This window comes from Amphiura filiformis, chromosome 15 (assembly GCF_039555335.1).
Source record: "Amphiura filiformis chromosome 15, Afil_fr2py, whole genome shotgun sequence".
Taxonomy (NCBI): Eukaryota; Metazoa; Echinodermata; class Ophiuroidea; order Amphilepidida; family Amphiuridae; genus Amphiura; species Amphiura filiformis.
In genome coordinates, this window is record NC_092642.1 from 48,647,050 (window position 1) to 48,673,673 (window position 26,624).

The following is a 26,624-nucleotide window of genomic DNA, read 5'->3' on the forward strand; positions in this document are numbered from 1 at the left end:
ACAACGGGGCTGATCGAGTAAAAGGGTATTCGTAACTTGCGAACGGTTACTTGAGTTACAAAGTTAAAAGTTTAGTCAAATACAAACCCTGGTCTTGTCAGCATTGGGATTTAATCTTGTTAGCATCCACATTTATTTAGGTGAGGAAAATATAACCCATTGACACTTACCCTTCTTTTCCTTTTTTTTTTTCTGTTTCAGTTTCATCCTCCAACTCCTCTCTATCACCCATTACTAGATAACTGAAATGAAAACAAACAACTTGCAGGTTACAGGAGCAGATTCAGAATTTCAACAACTCTTCCTATAGACCACTTGGCATGTGACGTCATTGCCCGGCAGTATGAGCGCGAATTATGACAATTTCCATTGTTCTTTGCCCTGCAGTGTGCGTGCGCGTCGTAGTTTGCTAAGGCATTTTAAATCACCATACATTTCATATAGTACAAGAAAGCCATTGAACAGTGTAGCGGCTCGCTCAAGCATATCGATAGACAAGTCCTCGCCTTTGTTGATAAACAGTGATGTCAAGTGGTCTATACCTTTGTACAGGAGCCAAACGTTGTTAAACAGCGATGAATCCACACTTCCAGTCACGTGTGACGCAAACGCAAGTTAACAGAAGCGCACATACTCGTTATGTGTGAGCGCGTAAAATTTGTCGTGCCTGGAACTTGGTTTACATGTAGGAGAGATAGCGGCTAAACATTGCCGTTTTATTTTTTGTAGTTTCATTGCTCAGTGATATCAACAGAGAAATCACCGATCTTCTTGTAGGCCTAAGGTTGAGTGGCAATGACTAATTGACATTCCTCATGAAATAATCATGTGAATTAAACAATCTTTAGCTGTTTTCGTTGTTGAAAGGGATTCAATAAGTCTGCTCTCATGAAGTAAACCACGCAGATGCACGGACATGAGTTGTTAGACGGTGATGAACAACGGTGAAACATGATTGAATGCCTAACTGAACATGCCAAAATTTAATAATATACCATGAATGGGCTGAATTTGCAAGATTTTGCCCATTTTTAAAACAGGGACTAGCACTCTGTCCACACCCCAACTGGATCTTCCACCAGTTAAAGCAATTAATGTCAACCATTTGCAGCTTGTATTGTATCAAAATGCTACATTTATAATTTATAATTTATAATTAAAGACAGAGATAAAAACAATTTATCGCGTCTGATTACGATCCTTGATTGGTTTACACAGGTTAATCAGCGCGTAAAAGGAAGACCGATATATCTGGTGCTGATCGGAGAAAAGGAATAGCAGTAAATGGCAAAAAATTACGTACTTTTACAAGGCAAAAAGCAGCTTTTCTAGGCATTGTGGACATGGTGCCTTTGGTTAAGAAAGTTTTCTACTATAAAGACCTAACTTTTGAGATGGTTTGCATGTTTCAAGGTGCAAAATTAACAATACAGCGCCCGGTTATAAATCCGCATTCAGCAAGTCATCATCACGACACTTGTAAACAAACCGTGCTCGAGTTTGATTGACATATGACGTCAGACGCGATAAATTGTCTTTATCTTTGTCTTTCATTATAGCAATGCACCCTTTTGTAATTTCCATTCTCCCATGTGAAGGGCTCGGATAGCGAAGTTTTCACATTTTTGTGGGACCTGAGAGCACATCAGACATATCTAATTGCATTTTGAATTTGGGGTTTTTTAAATTCACAATATAACACATATTTTATGGCAAATTATTAAAATTTGTATTATATGCAAATTTCAATAAATCAAATATTATTTGATATCAGAGGGACATTCCTTGTATTCAGAATGCAATTCGATATGTCTAATGTGCTGTCAAAATACATTTGTAGTAATGGCGGATGATGACTGATACCCACAGACTACTAACGGTCTATCCTTCAACAGTCTAAGTCCCTGTGTCTAACCACAGTCTATTCTTCCCTGTGCTTTGTATGCTGTGAATTCTTCTATATTCATGAGGGCCGATCGCTTGAATCATGCCAGCGTTGCGTGGTACGCAATGCTCTATCGCACATAGCGAGTACAATGGCAACAAGCGTGCAGTGAAGGCAGAGGAGACTAAATCTATCATTGACAAACACGCATGCATAAAAAAAATATGCATCTTAAGTCGGGCATTGTTTGTGACCACTCGCCTGACACTGCCCTTATGAACTCACTCTTATGGTGATACGGTGAACAAATAGTACACAAAGCTATTGTATTGAATGAACTTACTCAATCTGTGTACCATTTTCCTCCCTACAGACATCGTGTAGTACTTCTGTAACTGCATATATGATATCAGGGAATCTGGCGTTAACCACACTGTCAACAAAGAAATAATAAATATAACATTGTTTAGTTTACTCTTTTCATTTAAAAGACCTTAGTTACAGGGGAAGCTTCCTAAGCAAAGTTCATCCTCTTGGGACAGTCTCCAAGGAAGTAGAAAGACTCACCCTGTGGAAAGAGAGATCTCCCAATTCACTAGCTATGGGACTGCAACCCAGTGAGCAGCTACCACCTGGAGCTGATTCCACATGGCCTGAGTGGCGATGTCTCAACAGACTAAGATCAGGGGTCGGAAGGTGCAAGGTCGCTTTGCAGAAATGGGGCTACCTACCAGAAGGACAAAACACTACCTGTGAGTGTGGAACAGTTCCACAGACTATGGAACACTTGTTGGTCTGTCCACAGATGGGGCAACACTGCACACATGAGGACCTAGCTGAATTCAATGATTCTGCTCGTCACTGCATCAGCTATTGGCTTGGGCGCATTTGACCCTCTTGGCTTGAACACGCTAAGAAGATTTAAAAGACCAGTGACCAGATAGATGGACAGCCCCACCACAACCGATTTACCTCATTGATGATGAGATTTTGGTATCATACAATACAGTAAAAACTTGATAGTTAGCATATGTGCTTACTATCGAGCGCTTTAAAACATGCAAACACATGAAGTGCCCCATCCACAAAAGTGTAAATGGTTTTGAGCAAATCATTGATACACATAGTTATATACGAACAATTAAGTAAACCTGCAAATTTGTGTCTCAACCCCATTAGCTCAGTTGGTAAAGCCTCGGACTTTGGGACAATGTTATGTTTTCAAAAGCGCTCGATAGCAAGCACATATGCTAACTATCATGTTTTTACAGTAGATCATTGATGTATTTCCAAAAAAATAAACAGTCAATTTGTGGTTACCATGCTAGCTAAATTTACACGTCCCTATGATCATAAAGTTCATAGTCTAATTTGTATGTTCCGTTTTCTATCTTACATCGAGGCCTATCATTAAAACAATATGTGACTGATCAGTGATCAAGGGGAATAGGTTACATCGGCAATTTTCAATTATAAGTTTTTTACATCATTTTCTGGCAGTTTATGAATGGACATCTTGTTTCCGAGTTTTGAGCAATTTATCAATGGCAGAAAACAATACAAAACAAAAGAATTTGAACACTGTTTTTGCCAATATCTCAAAAACAATCTTAGCGACATCCGACTCATTCCTCTTGATCATGTCACATATGTTTCAAAGCTTTTGTCAATGGTAAGCACAGTTAAAATGGAACTAGAGGTATCTAGTAAGGTAAAATCAAATTGATCGTGTTAGTAGAATTGTGCGCATCATGTTTTTGGTTTTTTTACCTTTTATAAAATTAATGAAAATAAAATCATTGCAAGTCGATTCACATTTCCTGTTGCCCTAATTTCCTATCTTTTATTCTCTACATACATGGCCCAAACTTTTTTCTAGGTTTTATTTGAATCAAGTTTACATACTGATAAATGAGTCCCTACCTTGAATTGGCAGTGATGAGCGAGATAAGAGCCAGTGCTGTCAGTTTCCGTCTCTCAGCTTGAGTTATGGTGTCTATCTTATCCATCCACACTTGCAGCAACTCATCTAAAATTTCTGATGGCTACAAAAATGATATGAAATGAGTAATGAATGTGTTCCAGTGCAAAGTTGATTCAATTAGATGTTCAAATGGGCTATTCCAGTTGAAATCCACACTACCCCCTGTGGAAGATTTTGGAAATATCTTCCACAGGAGGAGTATGTTTTTCAAATGTAATTTGTAAGGGTTAATAATTTTGAAACCCATACTCCCCCTGTATTATGGCTTTACCTATAACTTCCACAACTGGAGTGAGTATTTCAAATGGAATTGTCTATTCTATTCAAAACTCATACTCCCACTGTGAAAGACTTCAGCTAAATCTTCCACAGGGGTAGTGTGGATTTTAAATGGAATACGAGACCCATTCGATGCCCACAAAATTCACATTATGCAGTGAAATTTTAATCCTGCCAAAACAAACACTCATTCTTTAATACAGCCCAACATTGATTGATGGAGGATGATCACATGCATGTTTAACCCCCTGAACACTACCCGCCGATCTAACATTGCCACTGATTGGTCGATTACATGATATCTTCACTTTAATCACCAATCAGAATGGAGCTTTGCAAATAATTCACCCTAATTTTTTTGTGTGGTGAAATCATTCTAACAATGTTGCTGATTGGTCCAATTGATAATGAAAACTTCTTTTTGGCCAATCGGTAGGTAGTTCTCATGGGGTTAAAACTTACAAACTAAAGACATGCCACTAGGTTCTCTGAAAAACATTCTGAAAATGAAGAGAAAACCCAAATAACCTTGTGATTTTATCTAAACCACATTTTTTGACTATGCGCATTTCGAGGCTTTGAATGACTTTTACAATGTACTATTTGTTTACTAGGAGTAAAATTGGTGTCTTTACTAATCTTTAGATTTCCTTTATCTCCTTGACACAGAAAGTACAGATTCTCTTCACATGATGCAGAAAATTGACAAGTGCACATTTGTTATAAGGATGTTTTTAGTTATCATTATTGTGTTTATTCCTTGTTATTCCTTGAAGAATGTCAAGCTTACTAAAGGAAACATATCAAAAAAGGTATAAAAGATGTGATAACTGATAGTCTAAAAAGCAATTCAATATCCCTGTGACAGATATCCTGGTGTGTATATTTATATAACGGGGAGCATGGGTACACTTTTTAAAATTCTTTGTGCTATTTTTGGTTGCCCCAACAAGTTTGATATCCCATATTATGCAGTTTAAGCACCTAAAGGAATACCTCCCCCTCCACCTCACACACCCCCCACACACACACACACAAAAAAAGATTCACACAGACCCATTCACTTCTTGCATTGTCATCAAGTTTGAAGGTAGAGCCTCGATCTGGCAGCATGCATGAATGGGAATTGAACGAGTCACATAACATTGTGTAAAGTGACGTAATTCTTTCTTTCATGTCTATTTGCTGTCGTAGTGCATGTTAGAATACAATATATGACCGTTGCTAGGTCAACTGGATCATGCTTTCTTTGTTACGAACCACTGATCGAAATGATCACAACACAAAGTCTATGGCATAACAAAATTCGGAACAGGTGTAGGCTTGGAGCAGTAACCAATGGTTACTAACGTGCACTACGACAGCGAATTACCAGTTTGAGGCTCTACCCAATATGGCGGAACCATGTAAGGGGTGAATAGTTTGACCTATCTGGACAAAAAATTCCAAGTACTTACTGCTCTATTCCACATTTTGCCTGCTTGTTCTATTAGCATGAAGAAAGTGGGTTGATTCTTGATAATAATTCTAGCTAGTAGTGAGAGATACATGGACATTTCTATTGGATACACCTGGCAAAGAGAAAACAATCAATACCAACATTATAGCTTTGTAAGCTTACCTGTATACAAAAAACTACATTACATCACCAGCATTAGCAATAGTAAGGCGGGACATAGGGCTCAATACCTGTTAATTGACGGGGGCATAGATTTATAGAACCAAGGGTCTGAATCAGGGATGAAAACAAGCACTGACATGTTTCCTGAAACTGCTTTAACATTTCCTGAAAATATGTATTTCCCTATACTTTGTACAGGGTGGAGCCAATAAAAATTTCCTGATATTAGGGAATTTCCTGATATTAGGGAATTTCCTGAAGATTTACACCCCTGCTGAATGGCCCTTGAAAAGGTTTGCTTATTAGAGACTGTGCTCAATGGTGTTGCCAGGACTTTTTCAGAGGGGGGGGGGCAAATTTTTGTGGATATTTTGTACAAAAGTTGGTCATTCGTACAAGATTATGGTTGAGTGATGCCCACCTTCCCTCTTTTTCAATTCAAATCACATGCTCCTCTTTCTTAATAAAAAAAAATATGTCACTATTTTTCTTGAATTTTACCAGCCATAATTATTTATTGATCTCTAAAATAACTTATAGTAATTTTATTTGAATGAACACAGCAGAACCCAATCGTATCTCAATAGATAATTTTTAAAAATGTGTGTCCGTGGTGAAAATACTGAGCAAACCAGATCAAAATCAATTAATAGACGTTGTCAGAACTACCAGCCAATCAGTTGGATTCACTTTCATGGGCATGTATGCAGACATATATATGTGCATGTTGGTCACACAGTGTACACAGGTATTTGTCACGCTATGTTCATTCAAATTTAATTTTTACTATAGAATACACTAGGATCCACAACATGCTCATCTATCAGGGGGAAATTTCTTAATCCCCAATACATTTGTACATTAATTGAATGACCTTTGAAGATTTGGGTACAAAAACTCATACTCAGTAACTTGAGGTCAAATTTTGCACTATGATTATGTAATTGCGGTTATGGGACTATGCCATTGGAATGAGGCTTTTGTGGTCCATAGTGATATAACTTACTTCTTTCTGCAAGACCTTCTGTAGTACTGTAGGCATCATTTGTCTGAAAATCTGAGGACCTTCCACAGGGAACACTTTAAAAATAGTTTCTACTAACTGTAAACAAATAAAACATGATTAAACATGGTTATGAATATGCCACATAATAACAATTTATTTCTGTAACATTTGTGAATTATGCATTGTGACAAAAATTAGCATATTCCGCAACAAACATCCTAGTCACATCACTATAAAGCCTGGCAAGTTCCAAGAAATCATGCTCACAAATTCGGACAGACTTTGTTGGACTATAATTATGAGTCTTAAGGGTAGATGCAGTATTGTTGGTCGAAGCAGCCAAAATATCGATTTTCAATATTTAAATCAATATATTATTGAAAAATAACACTTTGATGTTTTATTAAAGGTTATTCTACAAATCATACACTTGCTTGATTTATTGTTGTTAATGAGTTATGGAGATTTTACAAAAGTGTTGTTATTTCAGCCCTCTATACAACATAACTCAAGAACCACAAGACCTACAAAAGTACATCTGTGATATTTGAATTCTTCTACACGCTCGATATGAAATGATCAATGCCAGAGCACACTACCATTCACAAGATGATGTAAACTACCAAATAGGAACAGTTTAAAATAGTTGCTAACCTTAAGGGCTGGGGTATGAACGTTTGGGCAGTATTTATTTTGGGACATTAGAGCACATCAGACATATCGAATTGCACTCTGAATACGAAGAATGTCATTCTGATATCAAATAATTTTGTTTTTTGAAATTTTTTAATTTAATACACATTTTATGGCAAATCATTAAAAATTGATATTTTTGATATTTAACAGTACTTGAAGTAAACTTAATGAATCTGATGATTTATACTTAAAGTGTATGTAGGTGGGATGAAAAGCCGACGATCAATTGAAAATTGTGACCTTTCGTATTGAAGATATGGATTTTTTTCCCAAAACATCAACAAAAAAAAGGTCTTTTTGGGAAAAAATCCATATCTTCAACATGAAAGGTCAAAATTTTCAATTGACCGTCGGCTTTTCCTCCCTGCTACATACACTTTAAGAATATATCATTAAAATTATATAATTTACTTCGAGGACTGTTATATATAAAAAATTTGAAAAATATCAAATTTTTATAATTTGTCATAAAAGTTGTATTATATGGTCATTTTTAAAAAATGAAAATTATTTGATATCAGAAAGACATGCTTCAGATTCAGAATGCAATTCGATAGGTCTGAGGTGCTCTCATGTCCCACAAAAAATACTGTCGAAATGCAATAAACGCTCATTTTGGATCCCTTAAATGCACAAATATGAAGGTGTATTTATTTGGGATTAAGCACATCTTAATTATCCATCAACTTGCCAACTGTTTAGGAATTAAAATATTCCCTGATGCAGAATAACTTCATATGTACAAAATATCTATATTAAAATCTCTAAATTTTGTCCATTCCCAACAAGTACATGATTTATTAGCATTGAATTATATCATGTAATCTTACCTTCATTACAATGACTATTCCTTCTGGCCTGACATGATTTAAAAGGCTTACACAACCCGCAAACACAGCACCAGAATAATTCTATCATGTAATCTTACCTTCATTACAATGACTATTCCTTCTGGCCTGACATGATTTAAAAGGCTTACACAACCCGCAAAACACAGCACCAGAATAATTCTGTTATACAAACATAAACAATTAAACATTATATATTTATAAGCACAAATGTTTGACATTTAAATACAAAGAAGTGACAAGTAGTCAACTTCCCAACAACTTGATTGCCATGCCCAGAAATGCCAACATTAACATCCAGAAAATAGGGAGGATTCAAACAAACAATAGTGAGGTCTTCAAAATTACATGCAACTTCAATGGCACATAACTTGTCAGATATAGGGAGGTTGCCAAATTTGGGTGTCATGGACAAAAATGTTTCCACATATAGGAAGCTTCCCTCTAAAATAGGGAGGGCTGGCATCGCAGCATGCCAAAATTGGCTATCATTTTGGATATTTATATATATATATACACACAAATTCAAAGTATAGACCTCTGGCAAGGCAACCGTTACTTAAAGTTTCACGGAATACCCTCACTTACGATCATTGGGTAAACCGATCATCAGACGGATAATTTGTCATGATTTCAAATTTACAGGAATGTATATACAAGAATATACATTCTGTGGTGTCGAAAAAATGACAAACAAAGCCAACCAGAACAGTCTCTACTCCAAAAGTAGTCCTAAATTCCAAAGTTAGTCACTTGTAAAGTATACTTGTTATATATATATATATATATATTTGTCTTGGGTCACATTATGTTTTGAGCTGCACTATATAAATAGTTTAATACAACTCTCTGTAAGTATGATGGTTGAAATATAATCACTAAAATGTGGTTCATAATTAAGGTGCCCGACAACAAATGCTATAACTAAGGTTTGTAAATGCAAAGAATATGCAAATTGCATGTTTTCTTTCAATTGTAAATCACAAAATTCTAAGACTTGGCACAAGTCTACGCATTCAAAATCTTTAGTATAGGGTAAGAGCCAACTCATAATTTTAATATTTTATGTTATTTTCGATAACTGACTGCGCAAAAAGATTAGAAAATGTGTTTTCCAAAAATTAGAATGCATAACTTGAAATTTCACAAAAAAGGAGATTAAATATTATTAAGCTTACAGTAGATTTATAATTTTTACTTGTTCTAACATTTCTATGAGTAAATGCAGTAGATTTACAAATCTACATAAACCAGTGGTGTAACCAGAGGGGGAGTAGACTGCCCATCTGAAAAATAATTTCAGGTAAAATGAGGATGGAAAAAATGAAAAATTGTTAAATTAGCCCACTTTCAATGCTCTTTTTCCTCTAATCGGGACCTAATTCCCAGCGACTAGGCTTCTGCCTCATGAAAGCTGTGGCAGAACTTACTTGTAGAAATTCTTCTGGACCTAGTAGAACATAAGCCATCATAATTTGGAAGCACGTCTTCAGGTTTTCAGAACCCAATTCTGGGAAAAGAAAATTACAAAAACACATTTCTACCAATTCACTTTCATCTGTCATACAACCTGTTTATAGCTAAAATGTTATCTTATAACACTTTCCAAAGTGTCTTGATTGTCAAATGATGTCTACAACATATGTCACATGGTTTATCGAAAGGAGACACTTTTGTGCAGGATCGTAAATGGAGAAATAGCAAAAATCTGCCCGGGGTAATTTTGTTCACAATTTGGGTTTGTTGCAAATTTGTGATGTTAATAATGTTTCAGATCAGAATATAACATTGTCAATAATATTTTTAAAGGCCGATATCTCAATTTCCAATTTTATGATACCATAACTTACAAACTCAATATCTTCGCTGGGGAAAACAGTGTTGTAGAGCAAAATATCTCTATATTTAAGATACGTAAAACACTCGAAATTGATAACCTGCCCAAAAGTGTCTCTTTTTTGATATACCACATCACATACTTCTAAGATGGACATTAAGCATCTATGCCACATCCAATTTGCACTTTCATATGCCACAAAATGCTACAAATGGTCAAATCTTTCAATTCCTGAAATCTTATTGTAGCTCGTGGTACTTTGTTTAGCATCATATGAACATAATATTTTGATAGAGGGGGATGGCCCATACAATCATCCCCCTCACCCATGTTGGCACCTGTATGTGTGTTTCTGACCAAATTAACTTCATAATCAAATGATCCTCATATTTGGTCATTTAGCCTAAAAATTGCCAACTTTTACATGGTTCGCACGCTTTTATTACACTTTTGCACCATCTTTCACCAATTTTGTTTGCATATGCCAAAAACTTATTCTGTTGCCAAAAGGTGCTGCGTTTCACTATACTTCAAGAAATTTTTCCGAACCTCATCCCCCCATGTCAACAAGAAATCTATGCCACTGCATATATGAACAACCATATACCACAAAATTAAAACTACACAATGCCACACTCATCAATAGGTTATAATGTACCTCTGTATTTACCCTGAAGGCTGCAATGGGCTATTCCATTTATAATTCACACTACCTTGTGGAAGATTTTGAAATATGTTCCACAGAGGGAGTATAATTTCAAATAGAATTAGCACATTATACAGCTCCATCTGAAACTCACGCTCCCTCTGTGAAAGATTTGGGTTGAAGCTTTCTCAGAGGGTGTATAAAATTCAGATGGAGCGCCTAATGTGATAATTCCATTTACAATTCATACTCCCTCTGTGGAATATGTTTCCAAAATCTTCCACAGGGGTAGTGTGAAACTCAAATGGAATAGCCCAATTTTCCACAGGACACTACAGGCAGGCGGCAAATGGCATGATAAAAAGAGATGGCAAAACTGCTCAGTTGTATGGAAAAAAACACTAACCCTAAACCCACAAAATATCCATTAGGAGAGATGGAGCATGATTCTTACCTAGTAATTCAGACATATTTCCAAACAGCTGCAACAATTCCTTTGTCATCACTGGTGCATTCTGTAGTGTATCATACCTAAAAAGAAAAAAAACACACCTTAGTGATTTTCCTGATAGGTTAGAGTTCAACGTGTACCAAAACTGTCCCACAATGTTTAAAGAATTTGTAATGCCGATGTTGTAATGCCGATTGCTTGAGCTGGCTTGACCAAAACAAACTGGTAAAGGGGAAGATTGGAATGTCATCTTTCTCTGGGAAAGATCTGACATCAAGCCAGATCATGGCCAGATGGTAACATGAGCAGGTTTATTTCACCTTGAAGGCATGAACAGTCTTGCAAATATGGGCTAACTTTTCCCTAGGCCGTCTAATATGCCATGAATTAGTAGGACTACAACTGGTATCTAATGGTCAGTTGATATTCTTATTTCCACATCTATTATTTTATGTGTGGCTTTAAGATAATAAAGAAGGATCAAGGTCAACCAAGTGGACCTCAGGGCACTGTTGTGAAACACAATAATAATATTAATACAGACTTTGAGAGCGCTTTTTAAATGAAGAAACAATGCGCTATGGAAAAGGAAAAATGCAAGAGGGTGGAAACATTAGGTATGAATATGTGAGTTTTCAGGTACTTCTTAAAGGTTTGGACATTGTGAGAGTCACAAATGTAGGAAGGCAAGCCATTCCATAGAACAGGGGCACTGATGGAAAATGCTCTGTCACCAGCCAACTTGTGGGATCTGGGAATGGAAAGGCAAGTGGCAGCAGTAGAGCGCAATGAGTATAGTACCCAGAATGACAGGTGTGAAGTATGGAGGACAGGTATTCTGATGTAGATGAAGCAAGAACCTTATAAACATGGACGAGAGTGTGGAACTGGACATGTTTAGCAACTGGAAGCTAGTGCAGATGGTGAAGCAAAGGAGAAGTATGAATATATATTTGGGCTCTCTAAACATGAGTCTGGCGCACTTGTTCTGGAGAAGCTGCAGGCGGATGAGGTTTTTCTGTGAGATGCCATTAAGCAAGGAGGAGCAGTAATCAATCTTGGGACAGGACGAGAGTACAACACAACAAGTTGAACCTGATAAGAAAGAACAGGAATATGGGAAGAGGTCTGGAGGGAAAACCAGAGTACCTAGGGGAAAGCCTGCGAGGATGGTCAGGGGATAACAACGATGCTCACTTACAGCACTGAGGAGTGCTACAATCCCAACCCCAACCCAACCTAATTACATTATTTGTGTAGACTTACCATAGATCTATACCATCTTCTAGTAGATATACATGCGGTGGTTGTGACACGTCCGCACTGAATTGTATGATGGGTAGTAAGAAGGGATAAAGGTTGACACTCAGTGAGCCAACACCCTGGAATAGGTAAAAGCATACAATATCACCATTATTATTATGAACCAATATAGTCCCAGCTTCATGCAGGCTTTGTATTAGTTTAAGTCTTACAGAAAAGTGACCAGATCATTAAGAAAATGTGAACTTGTGGAACCATGGTTGTTTATAACATCATATGGTGAACACCATGCATTATAAATATTCATTTGAGACCATTTTTTTTTTTCATTTTCAACCTGTTTTACAAGTTGACCTCAACTGATCTTTGACCTCTGTATGATCTTGAACACCATCATTACATGAAAGTTCACATAGCGCAGCTATACCCACACCCTTACCACTGACAGCCTCACCAACCATCACCCATGACCGTTTGAAACACTAAAAACATGCAACTCACAATCCATAGATGAACTAAATATATTGGAATTAGCAGTATAATCCTGCCAATTCTATCATGAGTGATGATCTTACCTGTACCAGATGAACCAGTGTCGACAAGATTGCACAGCGTAGCATGTTATGGTCCCTTGACTCCTCCCATAACATTGGTAGATATTGAGTCAGCTTAGACACATAGGGTTGAATCTGTTGACAAACAAATCACATCCAAAGGTATTGATATTTCATGACCTTTTCATAAAAAGTTGCCGAGTAAGTTCTTGGTAAAACATCAGAACTGATCTGGGTCCAAGTACTCTTCAATAGATGATAAACCAGGCCTTGGTTTTTTTGAAATTTCCATTTGTGTTATGAATTTCACTCCTGAAGACATTTAGGTGCGCTAAATACCTTAACCCAACCTGTCATCATTCCCTGCCCAAAATCAAACCTAAATGTATAAAACCTAAAAGCCTTTTTGTTCTCCACCCAGCTTTAACTTCCCGGTAGTGAGACCCTCTCCCTCCTCCCAGTCTTGGCTTCCAGGGAGTGAAATCATCTCCAATGATGGCAGGATCAATTTACTTTGATTGCTGAGTGTGAAGCCCACTCCTGTTTGACTAACCTTACACAAACTCCAACCCTATCCAATTATAAAAACCCAACCTAGCCCAACTAACCTTTACCCTAATGCCGCTTGCCGTAGTGTGACGCACATACATTGCAGATAAACGGATACAATCAAGGCTTGTCATTGGCTGATACATCATACCACTTGCCGCACTGGCATGAAAGTCTGACAGGGGCATTACCCAGAACCCTTGCCTAACTCCAAACAGGGTGGAAATTGCTTTTACATGAAAATCTGACCTATTTTCAGTGTTATTATGCATAAATGTGTCACTAATGTTTTACTTACTTTATTCAGCCTCATTTCATTGAAATTGCTATTGTTATTTGAATAAAATAAATTTTGGAAATACTCTCAAAATTCAAATTAAAGTTTCTTGAGTGTAAAAGCTTTTTTCATCCATGCTTGATGCTAAACGTGAATAAATATATCTAATTCTGGTTCATTCATTCATATCATCTTGTATACTTTGACTGATTGAACAGTGATTGATTTGTGTTTTTGTGTCTGTAGTAAATAATGAAGCATAATTGCTTGGGACAACTGAGACTGACATGGATCTATTTCAACTTTTTCAGAATCATAGATTTTACTTACTTGATGGCCAACTCGCTCAATGATAAAAGACAACACATGCAGAACATTCATCTGAAAAAAAATATACACATGTATCAAGAAATTATTCATAAATACCTGCCATTTGCAAAATCTCTGGCTTCATGATTTAAAAGTAAACAAAGATTGCAGATACTGGTACTGGGGAAGTTTTAAAGAAACATGTTTTCTTTACAGAATTTTAAACTGGATAACACAGAATTAATTCTAGATAACTGGCATGCAGCAAGGTGAGCAACACTTGACTGCTAGACTTTTAGGTAGTCTATGTCACCTCACAGAATACCATTAGCCTAGTCAGGAGGGTGAAAGTGCATAAGGGCAATATTGGGTCAGTGGTCACAAGTACTGTTTTGTAGTATTACAGTCAAAAACATGAAAAATTGGCCGCCCTTTATTCAGAGGGGGGCATTAGTACGAGGGTTATTTTCATCACAAAAACTGCTGGGGGCGTTTTATATGAAGGGGAGCGACTATTCAAGGATATACGGCATTCAAAAATGCAACTTTTCCTCTTCTTTTTATAATGTAAACAATACCTCACCTTTGTGTCGCATTCTGCCACTTGTTGTAAGAGTTGAAATAACAGAGCAAAACTAGACTCCAGATACTGTAAGAACAAACACATAACAATGTTTATATGTTTAAAACATAGCCACAAATAATTATGTCTGGCTTACACCGTCAGTTTCAAAAGCTTTGATGCTAGGAATATATTATTGAAATAATAGAGGTTATCCATATAAGCTGCATATCCTATCAGCGACTGCTATAACTTGTTTAGGATTTTCAAAAGAAGTACCTGCATGTGCAACCATGACGGTTTCAAAATAGCCCGCCAAAGTCATGCAGGTAACTCTGAGGTTGTGTATTGAATTGGTTTGAATGAGGAACACTACAGGAACCAGCACCTTTTGTTAGAAGTCACACATCAGTAAAGTGGATAACCTCTATTAAACTATTATTACAATTATCATTATTGTTGTTATCTTTGAGATACAATAATTTGGCAAGTGCCACAGGTGTACTCACCATTGTGAAATTCTCTGTTTTAAACTCAAAATCATCCACAGGTACTTAAATGTTAAGGACAAAACAGCTGCTATGAAACAAATGGCTATTAGAGTTTGATCAGTTCATAATCTGCGGGAATTGTTAGGTTTTTACCACTACGCCGAAAAGTAGACCCACGTTAAGAGTGATATACATGTAGTGACCTTTCTGGTCTATATTGTGCAACTATAGGTCTTGAATTAATAACTTGTGATACTTCTGGCAAGACAACTCTCGAAATAAAATATATTGATATTAATCCACAGTGTTATAGGCCCGCCGATTACGACCTGATCAAACAATAGACAACTAACAAACACACTCGTTCTGTTCTATGGGCAAATAGATGTTACAAATAAGGTCAGTCCGTTTTTTTGTTTTGTTTTTCTGGGGCAATTGGCAATTATTTTGAAGTGCTGTAATGGGATTTAGAGAGCGCATTCAGGTGTGAAGTGGGGCTTATAATAAAACTATTTGCATTTAAAATTAAGATACTGGGACTGTACCATGCCAGGAGCAGATTATGTGGGAACCTTTACTTTTATATGTATATACTTAGATTGTTAATATCCAAACATCACCGGACCAATTTGGATCAACACCTTACACTTTAATAAATTGACTTCAATTAGTAACACCCAACTCTTTATCATATGGACTATAATATTAGTAACACCCAACTCTTTAAAATTACTTTAATTAGTAACACTAAGGGCTCTGGAATGAGCGTTTCGACACTATTTTTTGTGGGACATGAGTGCATATCAGACATATCAAATTGCATTATGAATACAAAGAATGTCCTTCTGATATCAAATAATTTGGATTTTTTGAAATTCGCAATATAATACAAATTTTATAACAAATTATTAAAATTTGATATTTTCAAATTTTTTGATATATAACAGTCCTCAAAGTAAACTATTAATCAAATGATATGTACTTAAAGTATATGTAGCTGGGAGGAAAAGCCGATGATCAACTGAAAATTTTGACCTCTCTTAACTATATTGACTTTTAGTACCCCCCAAAAAAAAACTGATTGTGAGCTACATATAGAGGTATGGCTTTATACATGGACATTGTAAGACAAAGGATATCGATTTTGAGTGTTTGCGCTGCAGTAATTCTGACCACTAAATCTTCTTCTGGTGCTAATAAAGGCAATATGGCATTGTAGACAGTAGGGTGGAGATTAGGAGACAGCTTGACACCAATCCACTGACCAATCAACCAGATCACTCGTCTGCGAATTAGTCGGTAGCTGAAAAGTATACACAAAGTTTCTCAAATAAATTAGTACAGAGTGAGCTTGTGAAGTAGACAACATGAACAACTTGATTTATTTCCGTCCCTGAAATTCAATTCCTGAATTCTTATATATATTGGATTGTATGAAAGACCAGAGAATGACTTCCCATAATCTATTGCAAAAGTGTTAGGCCAAATAACAAAAATTACATGTTTCTTGTCCGGACTTTTGACAAAAAAAAAAGAAGGACGGGTGTTACTATTTCCTTTTTACCAATTTTTTTTCCCAAAATAGTCACCAAGTCAAAAGTGACCACCTGACTGATTTTGAAACATTCCTAAACAGGGGTTTTCATGTATACTTGTCAGATGAAGGTTTTAAACTCCAGCCAAGTCAAAATATGGCAGGATAACATCATACAGAGCTACAGCTACAGCTACAGCTAGCACATATCTTTAAGAGTCTACACCAATTTGTAAACAAACTTGCTGACAATCTTTAAAAAAAAAAAGCTTCTTTTTCTTTTTTTTTCAATAGTAAACAAAAGAGGTGCCATCTAAATAGGAAGCAGGCAGGGAGAAACATTGAATTTTTGTTACTTCACCTTATCACCAGGGCTTCAACTGCCACTTGTGCTAACCAGGGAAACCCATGCAGTGTGGATGTGACCTTGGCTTCTTTGCTCACAAGCTGACCTACTACAGTTTACTCAATGGATGTTGGGAAGTGTTTAAAAAATCCTCTGATGTGACACATACAAACAGGTGCCTACACAATTCAGCAGGATGTTTAGAAACTTTGATTTTTCATTTTCATTTTACAAATTTCAAGACATCTTTTAATGCAATGGATCAGATTGTGTCACATAGAGCGCACATTACGATGGCAAACAGAAATAAAGAGTTTCACAGCTGCATTACCTTGCTTGTTTGTTCTGTAGCTCTGATAGTAGATGTGATGTCAACCATTGATCAAAATCAACCTCATCAAACAGTTCAAAGGCCGCCAAACCCATTGCATTATATACTGCTTCTTTAAGTAGAAGGGTATTCATGTCACCAGGATCACAGGCTTCTGCAACAAGGAAGTAAATTACCGTACTGACGCGAGTATAGTCCCACCTTCGAGTAAAGTCCCACCCCCAAATTTTTCGAAAAATTTCAGAAATTAAAAAAAATTTTTGTTGTTTTTTTTGTGTTTTTTTTTGTAAGTTATTTATTTTTTCGGCTTTGGAGTGTCCCAGGACCTAGACCTAAATGCTAGTCATTCATGGTTGACCTAAAAAAAAATAAAAAAATTCAAGATGTTTTGTATTTTTAATATGAAAATTGACACTTGGTATTCATAATCTATTAATGATTTCAAAATGCATTCAAATTCAATGCATTTTGAAATCATTAATAGACTATGACATGAATACAAATGATCAATTTTCATATTAAAAATACAAAATATCTTGAATTTTTTTAATTTTTTAGGTCAACCATGAATGATCCTAGCATTTAGGTCTAGGTCTAGGGACTACAAACACTACAAAACCGAAAATTCGAGTATAGTCCCCCCCCCACCCCAATTTTGAAAAATGTTCACCCAAAAACGGGGTGGGACTATACTCGCGTCAGTACGGTAATAGTCAGTCAGTCAGCAGTCAAGTTAGCTCAATCGATAAGGCATTCGACTATGGTGCAAGAGGTTGCGGGTTTAAATCCTGGCGGTGCCTAGTACGCTCTAGTGGAAAAATTGAGTTAGCTTGAAATTCCCCTGGACAAGGAACTTACTGCTAATTTGTCTCGTTGTACCCCGTACGAAACTAGGGGAGCTGATCCTGGTTGGGAAAGTTATTTGTGGATGTCTAGGGCGTGCGCTCTTGTAGCAGCAAAGTCCTTGAATCGTTGATTAATTAATGGTTTATGGAATGATGTGGGGCCGTAGTGGTCAGCGACAACTTGTAAAGTGTGCTGAGGCTTGTGGATCAACGTCTAGGCGTTGTGCCTGTGGGTAGCGCACTATAAATCACTGCGCTTTTAAAAAAAATATTTGTATGAGACCATTTATCTCATTTTCAGCCTATTTTACAAGTTGACCTAGTCCAACTTACCTTGTGAAGATTGAACCATCTGCAGTAAGACTGGTGTGAAGATTTCCTTGTATGCATGAAACAATGCTAGAAATAACACTTCTGTGCAAGGCTGTAAAAGGAATGTATGTAAGGGTCAAAGATTAGTCTTGGGATTAGGTATGAATTATCCTGTGTAGTTTCTCTTACATTACACAGTTTTAAACGAAAGTCTAACGTAAACATGGGTCACATTCTACCCTGTCTGAATGCATGCTGATTGACCAGTGCTTCTCGAATAAAAGTAAACAGTATTGAGATTGAGATAAATAGTGTCAATAGCATAATCCACAGTAAGATAGTCAGCCGTGTGTAGTGAGCGATGATGTTATTGGAGAATTAATTAAAATTTTGTAGCATGAAAATAGCTGAAAGTTGGAATGTTTGTGGACTACAGTGGAGATAAATAAAAGTTATTGAAGCTGCCAAAGTGTCTGTGAGTCTCAGCTTGGTTAATTTTACAATGCAATTTCCTATTTTTTTATACCAGTTCCTGTTTTCATCCAACATATTTTCCTTACGGTACACGAGCCTTGCGTTTGTGTCACAGTATGACCGTGTAATGTTTACATCTCTACTTTGGATTTAAAATAATCAATGCGATTGGGCCTGCTTCTTTTGGTTCTCGGGTTCAAAAAGTATTTTGGATAATTCAAGGCTATTGCACCAAATTGCTAAATCTTCATCTCTCTGTTTATTTCCCTTCCACATCTTTGGAATGGAATTCCTTCTGAATTGCATTATGTTAATAACCTTATTATATATTTAAGTCTAAATGTAAATCTTTTTATTTGAATATGCTTAAATGATTTGTGGTATTACTTGCTTTGGCTTTAACAGTTAACTTTTATTTTACTAAATGTAGCTTTTCGCTATATCTCTAAATCATAATTTCCTGACTTTATCCTGTTTTCATGGCAGCAGGTCTCATATGCAGTCTAAGAGACTGCGCTGCAAGGCTTTTACTTGACCCTTGATGATTATAAATTACCAAATGCACTCCTGTACTTTCTCTAGCTCATAATAGGCAAGGCGTAACTTGATCGTACATGCTTTATTTTAAATTGCCTGCTTCACATAAAGACGTATATCTGCTATATGGCATCATATCTGCACAAACATGCTTAACTCCTTTTCACATAACAGCAATCTTGGCACATGAACCGATTCATACTTATTGGCGCATGAACCGATTCATACTTATCACCATTTCACATAGTGGCAAATGAGTCATATTATATTTAGTTGAAATTTTTCCATGTCACAGGAAGTGTAAGGTTAATACTCGAATAAAGTGAAGTCTTTTTGACCAAAACACCATTTATATTAATTTTATGAATGTTGGAATGGCTTTCTTTTACCAGATGGTATATTTTAAGAGAACAGAGACAATACGTTTCGATAAAATTTTATATGCATTTTTCTCTGAATATATATATATATATATATATTTCAGACACACCATTATGTGAAACAGATGACAAATTATTATCCTATTGTTAAGAGATGCTAGAAGGTCATCAGAAAAAATTCTACAATTGAGCTGGAGGTCCTCGCAGCACCTCAACAGAGCCAGAGCCAGATCCAGACGGGGCAAAGACCCAACATGTGTTGGGATTTTACAGTACATTTTAGGGCTTTGATATATTTATAAAGTTTGTTTTTGAATATTACTCGAGTAAGTATGTACAGTACAATGTAATATAGTAGCTAGCTTACCCTAAGAGTGAACTTCCATGACTCCCCTCCTTCATCAATGGTATAGCCCTCAGGGTCTTCCTCCCACATTCGAAGATCCTGTTAATAATCAAAATAATAGTAATAACAACAACAACAACAACAACAACAACAACAACAACAACAACAACAACAACAACAACAACAACAACAACAACAACAACAACATCATATAAGTACGTCTTACAATTTTCTTACTAATTTATAACTAGCAAAAGTTTGGAATTAATCCTTTTCACTTTAGGCTATAGTCTATATATCTACCTCGAGTCACCAGCACTAGCTTTGAAGTTCAGAGTGTGCTGCGTTAGCTTAGCATGGTTTCTTGCGTGTACATATGCGGCATGTTGGTTGCGCGTGTAAAAGTATGTACACACACCAAGTAACGCTACGCTAATGCAGAAAACGCTAGTGCCGGTGACGCGAGGTAGATATATAGAATATAGCCCCTCTCACCCATAAAGTTTATTGGGCTATTCATTTAAAATCCACACTCCCCTGTGGAAGATTTTGGAAATATCTTCCACAGGGGAGTATGAATTCAAATGGAATTGGCACATAGGCAGCTCCATTTGTAACTCAATCAGGGGAAGATTCAGGTTCAATCTTTCTCAGAGGGTGTATGAAATTCAAATGGAACTGCTGATGTGTTCATTCCATTTGAAATTCATACTCCCCTGTGGAAGATATTTCCAAAATCTTCCACAGGGGTAGTGTGGATTTTAAATGGAATAGCCCATTAACTGTGCTTTGCTTCAAGTTGGTGGTAGAAGACAAAACATATCAAATTAACAACCAGTTTCCAAAACAAAGCTCATACAGGAATTTTTTAACACACATTTCACATAAATTAAAATAGCATTCAGCATTTGATAGCTACAGTTGTTCCCCTACCTACCTCAGGCACAATAAGAAAGTACTGTGACAATAGCCTCCTGCATATCTCAACTACTGTGTCATCTGTGAAGAATTCTTCACGCACCTGTAACATACAAAATCAAACAGTACTCGTATTATAGATATCTCGATACCATTGTGACTGTTTAATATGCACAGGTTGTATTGTATTATACAGCTCTTCAACAGGACCATAACAAGCACAGCAGCAGAGGCTGCCACAGCACTGAAAGACCCTTGATTTTGATAATTTCAGCTCTAACAGACCCCTAAATTGCTAATTTTTCACATTTCTGTTTGTTTCGCAGGTGATTTTCAACCAGAAAGATTTTGACCATTCGCAGCTCCGAAAGACCCCCATTTATCAGTTTGCCATCAGCTTCCAAAGACTCACCACCTCAAAATTCCTGGAGGAATATACCTTCTACAAAATTGATGATGTGGCCCCCCCAGGTTAAACTCAACTTGTGTCTGCCGACTGAAAACTCCAATGTACTGCTGTCCACAGTTACTGGTATGAGTGTGTGCCTACCTTAGCTGCTACATACACTGCTGGGTCCTTAGCATCCTCGTCCTCCTCTAGCTTATTCAGCCTATAGGCATCACATTTGACTATGCCCTTAATAAGATTCATACACTGCACTATGGTTACTGGTATGGGTGTGTGCCTACCTTAGCTGCTACATACACTGCTGGGTCCTTAGCATCCTCATCCTCCTCTAGCTTATTCAGCCTATAGACATCACATTTGACTATGCCCTTAATAAGATTCATACACTGCACTATGGTTACTGGTATGAGTGTGTGCCTACCTTAGCTGCTACATACACTGCTGGGTCCTTAGCATCCTCATCTTCCTCTAGCTTATTCAGCCTATAGACATCACATTTGACTATGCCCTTAATAAGATTCATACACTGCACTATGGTTAGTGGTTACTGGTATGAGTGTGTGCCTACCTTAGCTGCTACATACACTGCTGGGTCTTTAGCATCCTCATCCTCCTCTAGCTTATTCAGCCTATAGACATCACATTTGACTATGCCCTTAATAAGATTCATACACTGCACTATGGTTACTGGTATGAGTGTGTGCCTACCTTAGCTGCTACATACACTGCTGGGTCCTTAGCATCCTCATCTTCCTCTAGCTTATTCAGCCTATAGACATCACATTTGACTATGCCCTTAATAAGATTCATACACTGCACTATGGTTAGTGGTTACTGGTATGAGTGTGTGCCTACCTTAGCTGCTACATACACTGCTGGGTCTTTAGCATCCTCATCCTCCTCTAGCTTATTCAGCCTATAGACATCGCATTTGACTATGTCCTTAATAGGATTCATACACTGCACTATGGTTACTGGTATGGGTGTGTGCCTACCTTAGCTGCTACATACACTGCTGGGTGCTTAGCATCCTCATCCTCCTCTAGCTTATTCAGCCTATAGGCATCACATTTGACTATGCCCTTAATAAGATTCATACACTGCACTATGGTTACTGGTATGGGTGTGTGCCTACCTTAGCTGCTACATACACTGCTGGGTCCTTAGCATCCTCATCCTCCTCTAGCTTATTCAGCCTATAGGCATCACATTTGACTATGCCCTTAATAAGATTCATACACTGCACTATGGTTACTGGTATGAGTGTGTGCCTACCTTAGCTGCTACATACACTGCTGGGTCCTTAGCATCCTCATCTTCCTCCAGCTTATTCAGCCTATAGGCATCACATTTGACTATGCCCTTAATAAGATTCATACACTGCACTATGGTTACTGGTATGAGTGTGTGCTTACCTTAGCTGCTACATACACTGCTGGGTCCTTAGCATCCTCATCCTCCCCTAGCTTATTCAGCCTATAGGCATCACATTTGACTATGCCCTTAATAAGATCCATACACTGCACTATGGTTACTGGTATGGGTGTGTGCCTACCTTAGCTGCTACATACACTGCTGGGTCCTTAGCATCCTCATCCTCCTCTAGCTTATTCAGCCTATAGGCATCACGTTTGACTATGCCCTTAATAGGATTCATACACTGCACTATGGTTACTGGTATGAGTGTGTGCTTACCTTAGCTGCTACATACACTGCTGGGTCCTTAGCATCCTCATCTTCCTCTAGCTTATTCAGCCTATAGGCATCACATTTGACTATGCCCTTAATAAGATTCATACACTGCACTATGGTTACTGGTATGAGTGTGTGCCTACCTTAGCTGCTACATACACTGCTGGGTCCTTAGCATCCTCATCTTCCTCCAGCTTATTCAGCCTATAGGCATCACATTTGACTATGCCCTTAATAAGATTCATACACTGCACTATGGTTACTGGTATGAGTGTGTGCTTACCTTAGCTGCTACATACACTGCTGGGTCCTTAGCATCCTCATCCTCCTCTAGCTTATTCAGCCTATAGGCATCACGTTTGACTATGCCCTTACTAAGATTCCTATACTGCACTATGGTTACTGGTATGAGTGTGTGCTTACCTTAGCTGCTACATACACTGCTGGGTCCTTAGCATCCTCATCCTCCTCTAGCTTATTCAGCCTATAGGCATCACATTTGACTATGCCCTTAATAGGATTCATACACTGCACTATGGTTACTGGTATGAGTGTGTGCTTACCTTAGCTGCTACATACACTGCTGGGTCCTTAGCATCCTCATCTTCCTCTAGCTTATTCAGCCTATAGGCATCGCACTTGACTATGCCCTTAATAAGATTCATACACTGCACTATGGTTACTGGAATGGGTGTGTGCCTACCTTAGCTGCTACATACACTGCTGGGTCCTTAGCATCCTCATCTTCCTCTAGCTTATTCAGCCTATAGGCATCACATTTGACTATGCCCTTAATAAGATTCATACACTGCACTATGGTTACTGGTATGAGTGTGTGCCTACCTTAGCTGCTACATACACTGCTGGGTCCTTAGCATCCTCATCCTCCTCTAGCTTATTCAGCCTATAGGCATCACATTTGACTATGCCCTTAATAAGATTCATACACTGCACTATGGTTACTGGTATGAGTGTGTGCCTACCTTAGCTGCTACATACACTGCTGGGTCCTTAGCATCCTCATCCTCCTCTAGCTTATTCAGCCTATAGGCATCACATTTGACTATGCCCTTAATAAGATTCATACACTGCACTATGGTTACTGGTATGGGTGTGTGCCTACCTTAGCTGCTACATACACTGCTGGGTCCTTAGCATCCTCATCCTCCTCTAGCTTATTCAGCCTATAGACATCACATTTGACTATGCCCTTAATAAGATTCATACACTGCACTATGGTTACTGGTATGAGTGTGTGCCTACCTTAGCTGCTACATACACTGCTGGGTCCTTAGCATCCTCATCTTCCTCTAGCTTATTCAGCCTATAGACATCACATTTGACTATGCCCTTAATAAGATTCATACACTGCACTATGGTTAGTGGTTACTGGTATGAGTGTGTGCCTACCTTAGCTGCTACATACACTGCTGGGTCTTTAGCATCCTCATCCTCCTCTAGCTTATTCAGCCTATAGACATCACATTTGACTATGCCCTTAATAAGATTCATACACTGCACTATGGTTACTGGTATGAGTGTGTGCCTACCTTAGCTGCTACATACACTGCTGGGTCCTTAGCATCCTCATCTTCCTCTAGCTTATTCAGCCTATAGACATCACATTTGACTATGCCCTTAATAAGATTCATACACTGCACTATGGTTAGTGGTTACTGGTATGAGTGTGTGCCTACCTTAGCTGCTACATACACTGCTGGGTACATACACTGCTGGGTCTTTAGCATCCTCATCCTCCTCTAGCTTATTCAGCCTATAGACATCGCATTTGACTATGTCCTTAATAGGATTCATACACTGCACTATGGTTACTGGTATGGGTGTGTGCCTACCTTAGCTGCTACATACACTGCTGGGTGCTTAGCATCCTCATCCTCCTCTAGCTTATTCAGCCTATAGGCATCACATTTGACTATGCCCTTAATAAGATTCATACACTGCACTATGGTTACTGGTATGGGTGTGTGCCTACCTTAGCTGCTACATACACTGCTGGGTCCTTAGCATCCTCATCCTCCTCTAGCTTATTCAGCCTATAGGCATCACATTTGACTATGCCCTTAATAAGATTCATACACTGCACTATGGTTACTGGTATGAGTGTGTGCCTACCTTAGCTGCTACATACACTGCTGGGTCCTTAGCATCCTCATCTTCCTCCAGCTTATTCAGCCTATAGGCATCACATTTGACTATGCCCTTAATAAGATTCATACACTGCACTATGGTTACTGGTATGAGTGTGTGCTTACCTTAGCTGCTACATACACTGCTGGGTCCTTAGCATCCTCATCCTCCCCTAGCTTATTCAGCCTATAGGCATCACATTTGACTATGCCCTTAATAAGATCCATACACTGCACTATGGTTACTGGTATGGGTGTGTGCCTACCTTAGCTGCTACATACACTGCTGGGTCCTTAGCATCCTCATCCTCCTCTAGCTTATTCAGCCTATAGGCATCACGTTTGACTATGCCCTTAATAGGATTCATACACTGCACTATGGTTACTGGTATGAGTGTGTGCTTACCTTAGCTGCTACATACACTGCTGGGTCCTTAGCATCCTCATCCTCCTCTAGCTTATTCAGCCTATAGGCATCACGTTTGACTATGCCCTTACTAAGATTCCTATACTGCACTATGGTTACTGGTATGAGTGTGTGCTTACCTTAGCTGCTACATACACTGCTGGGTCCTTAGCATCCTCATCCTCCTCTAGCTTATTCAGCCTATAGGCATCACATTTGACTATGCCCTTAATAGGATTCATACACTGCACTATGGTTACTGGTATGAGTGTGTGCTTACCTTAGCTGCTACATACACTGCTGGGTCCTTAGCATCCTCATCTTCCTCTAGCTTATTCAGCCTATAGGCATCGCACTTGACTATGCCCTTAATAAGATTCATACACTGCACTATGGTTACTGGAATGGGTGTGTGCCTACCTTAGCTGCTACATACACTGCTGGGTCCTTAGCATCCTCATCTTCCTCTAGCTTATTCAGCCTATAGGCATCACATTTGACTATGCCCTTAATAAGATTCATACACTGCACTATGGTTACTGGTATGAGTGTGTGCCTACCTTAGCTGCTACATACACTGCTGGGTCCTTAGCATCCTCATCCTCCTCTAGCTTATTCAGCCTATAGGCATCACATTTGACTATGCCCTTAATAAGATTCATACACTGCACTATGGTTAGTGGTTACTG

At 38.0% G+C, this 26,624-nt stretch overlaps 2 protein-coding genes across 2 annotated transcripts in view; one reads left to right on the forward strand and one right to left on the reverse strand.

The window, feature by feature from the left end:
* Positions 1-26,624, forward strand: part of LOC140171766 (F-box/LRR-repeat protein 4-like) — a 238,554-nt gene that overhangs the window by 131,586 nt on the left and 80,344 nt on the right. The window lies entirely within an intron of this gene.
* LOC140171761 (importin-11-like) overlaps positions 1-26,624 on the reverse strand; it is a 55,685-nt gene that overhangs the window by 4,477 nt on the left and 24,584 nt on the right. Inside the window, 19 exon segments of the mRNA XM_072195081.1 lie at positions 171-187; positions 190-242; positions 2,229-2,318; positions 3,809-3,930; positions 5,606-5,719; positions 6,776-6,871; positions 8,302-8,382; positions 9,750-9,829; positions 11,257-11,333; positions 12,520-12,635; positions 13,092-13,205; positions 14,227-14,277; positions 14,789-14,854; positions 15,277-15,317; positions 16,398-16,561; positions 17,470-17,623; positions 18,648-18,738; positions 20,385-20,462; positions 21,301-21,384. Of these exon segments, the coding sequence (XP_072051182.1) occupies positions 171-187; positions 190-242; positions 2,229-2,318; positions 3,809-3,930; positions 5,606-5,719; positions 6,776-6,871; positions 8,302-8,382; positions 9,750-9,829; positions 11,257-11,333; positions 12,520-12,635; positions 13,092-13,205; positions 14,227-14,277; positions 14,789-14,854; positions 15,277-15,317; positions 16,398-16,561; positions 17,470-17,623; positions 18,648-18,738; positions 20,385-20,462; positions 21,301-21,384 (1,689 nt within the window).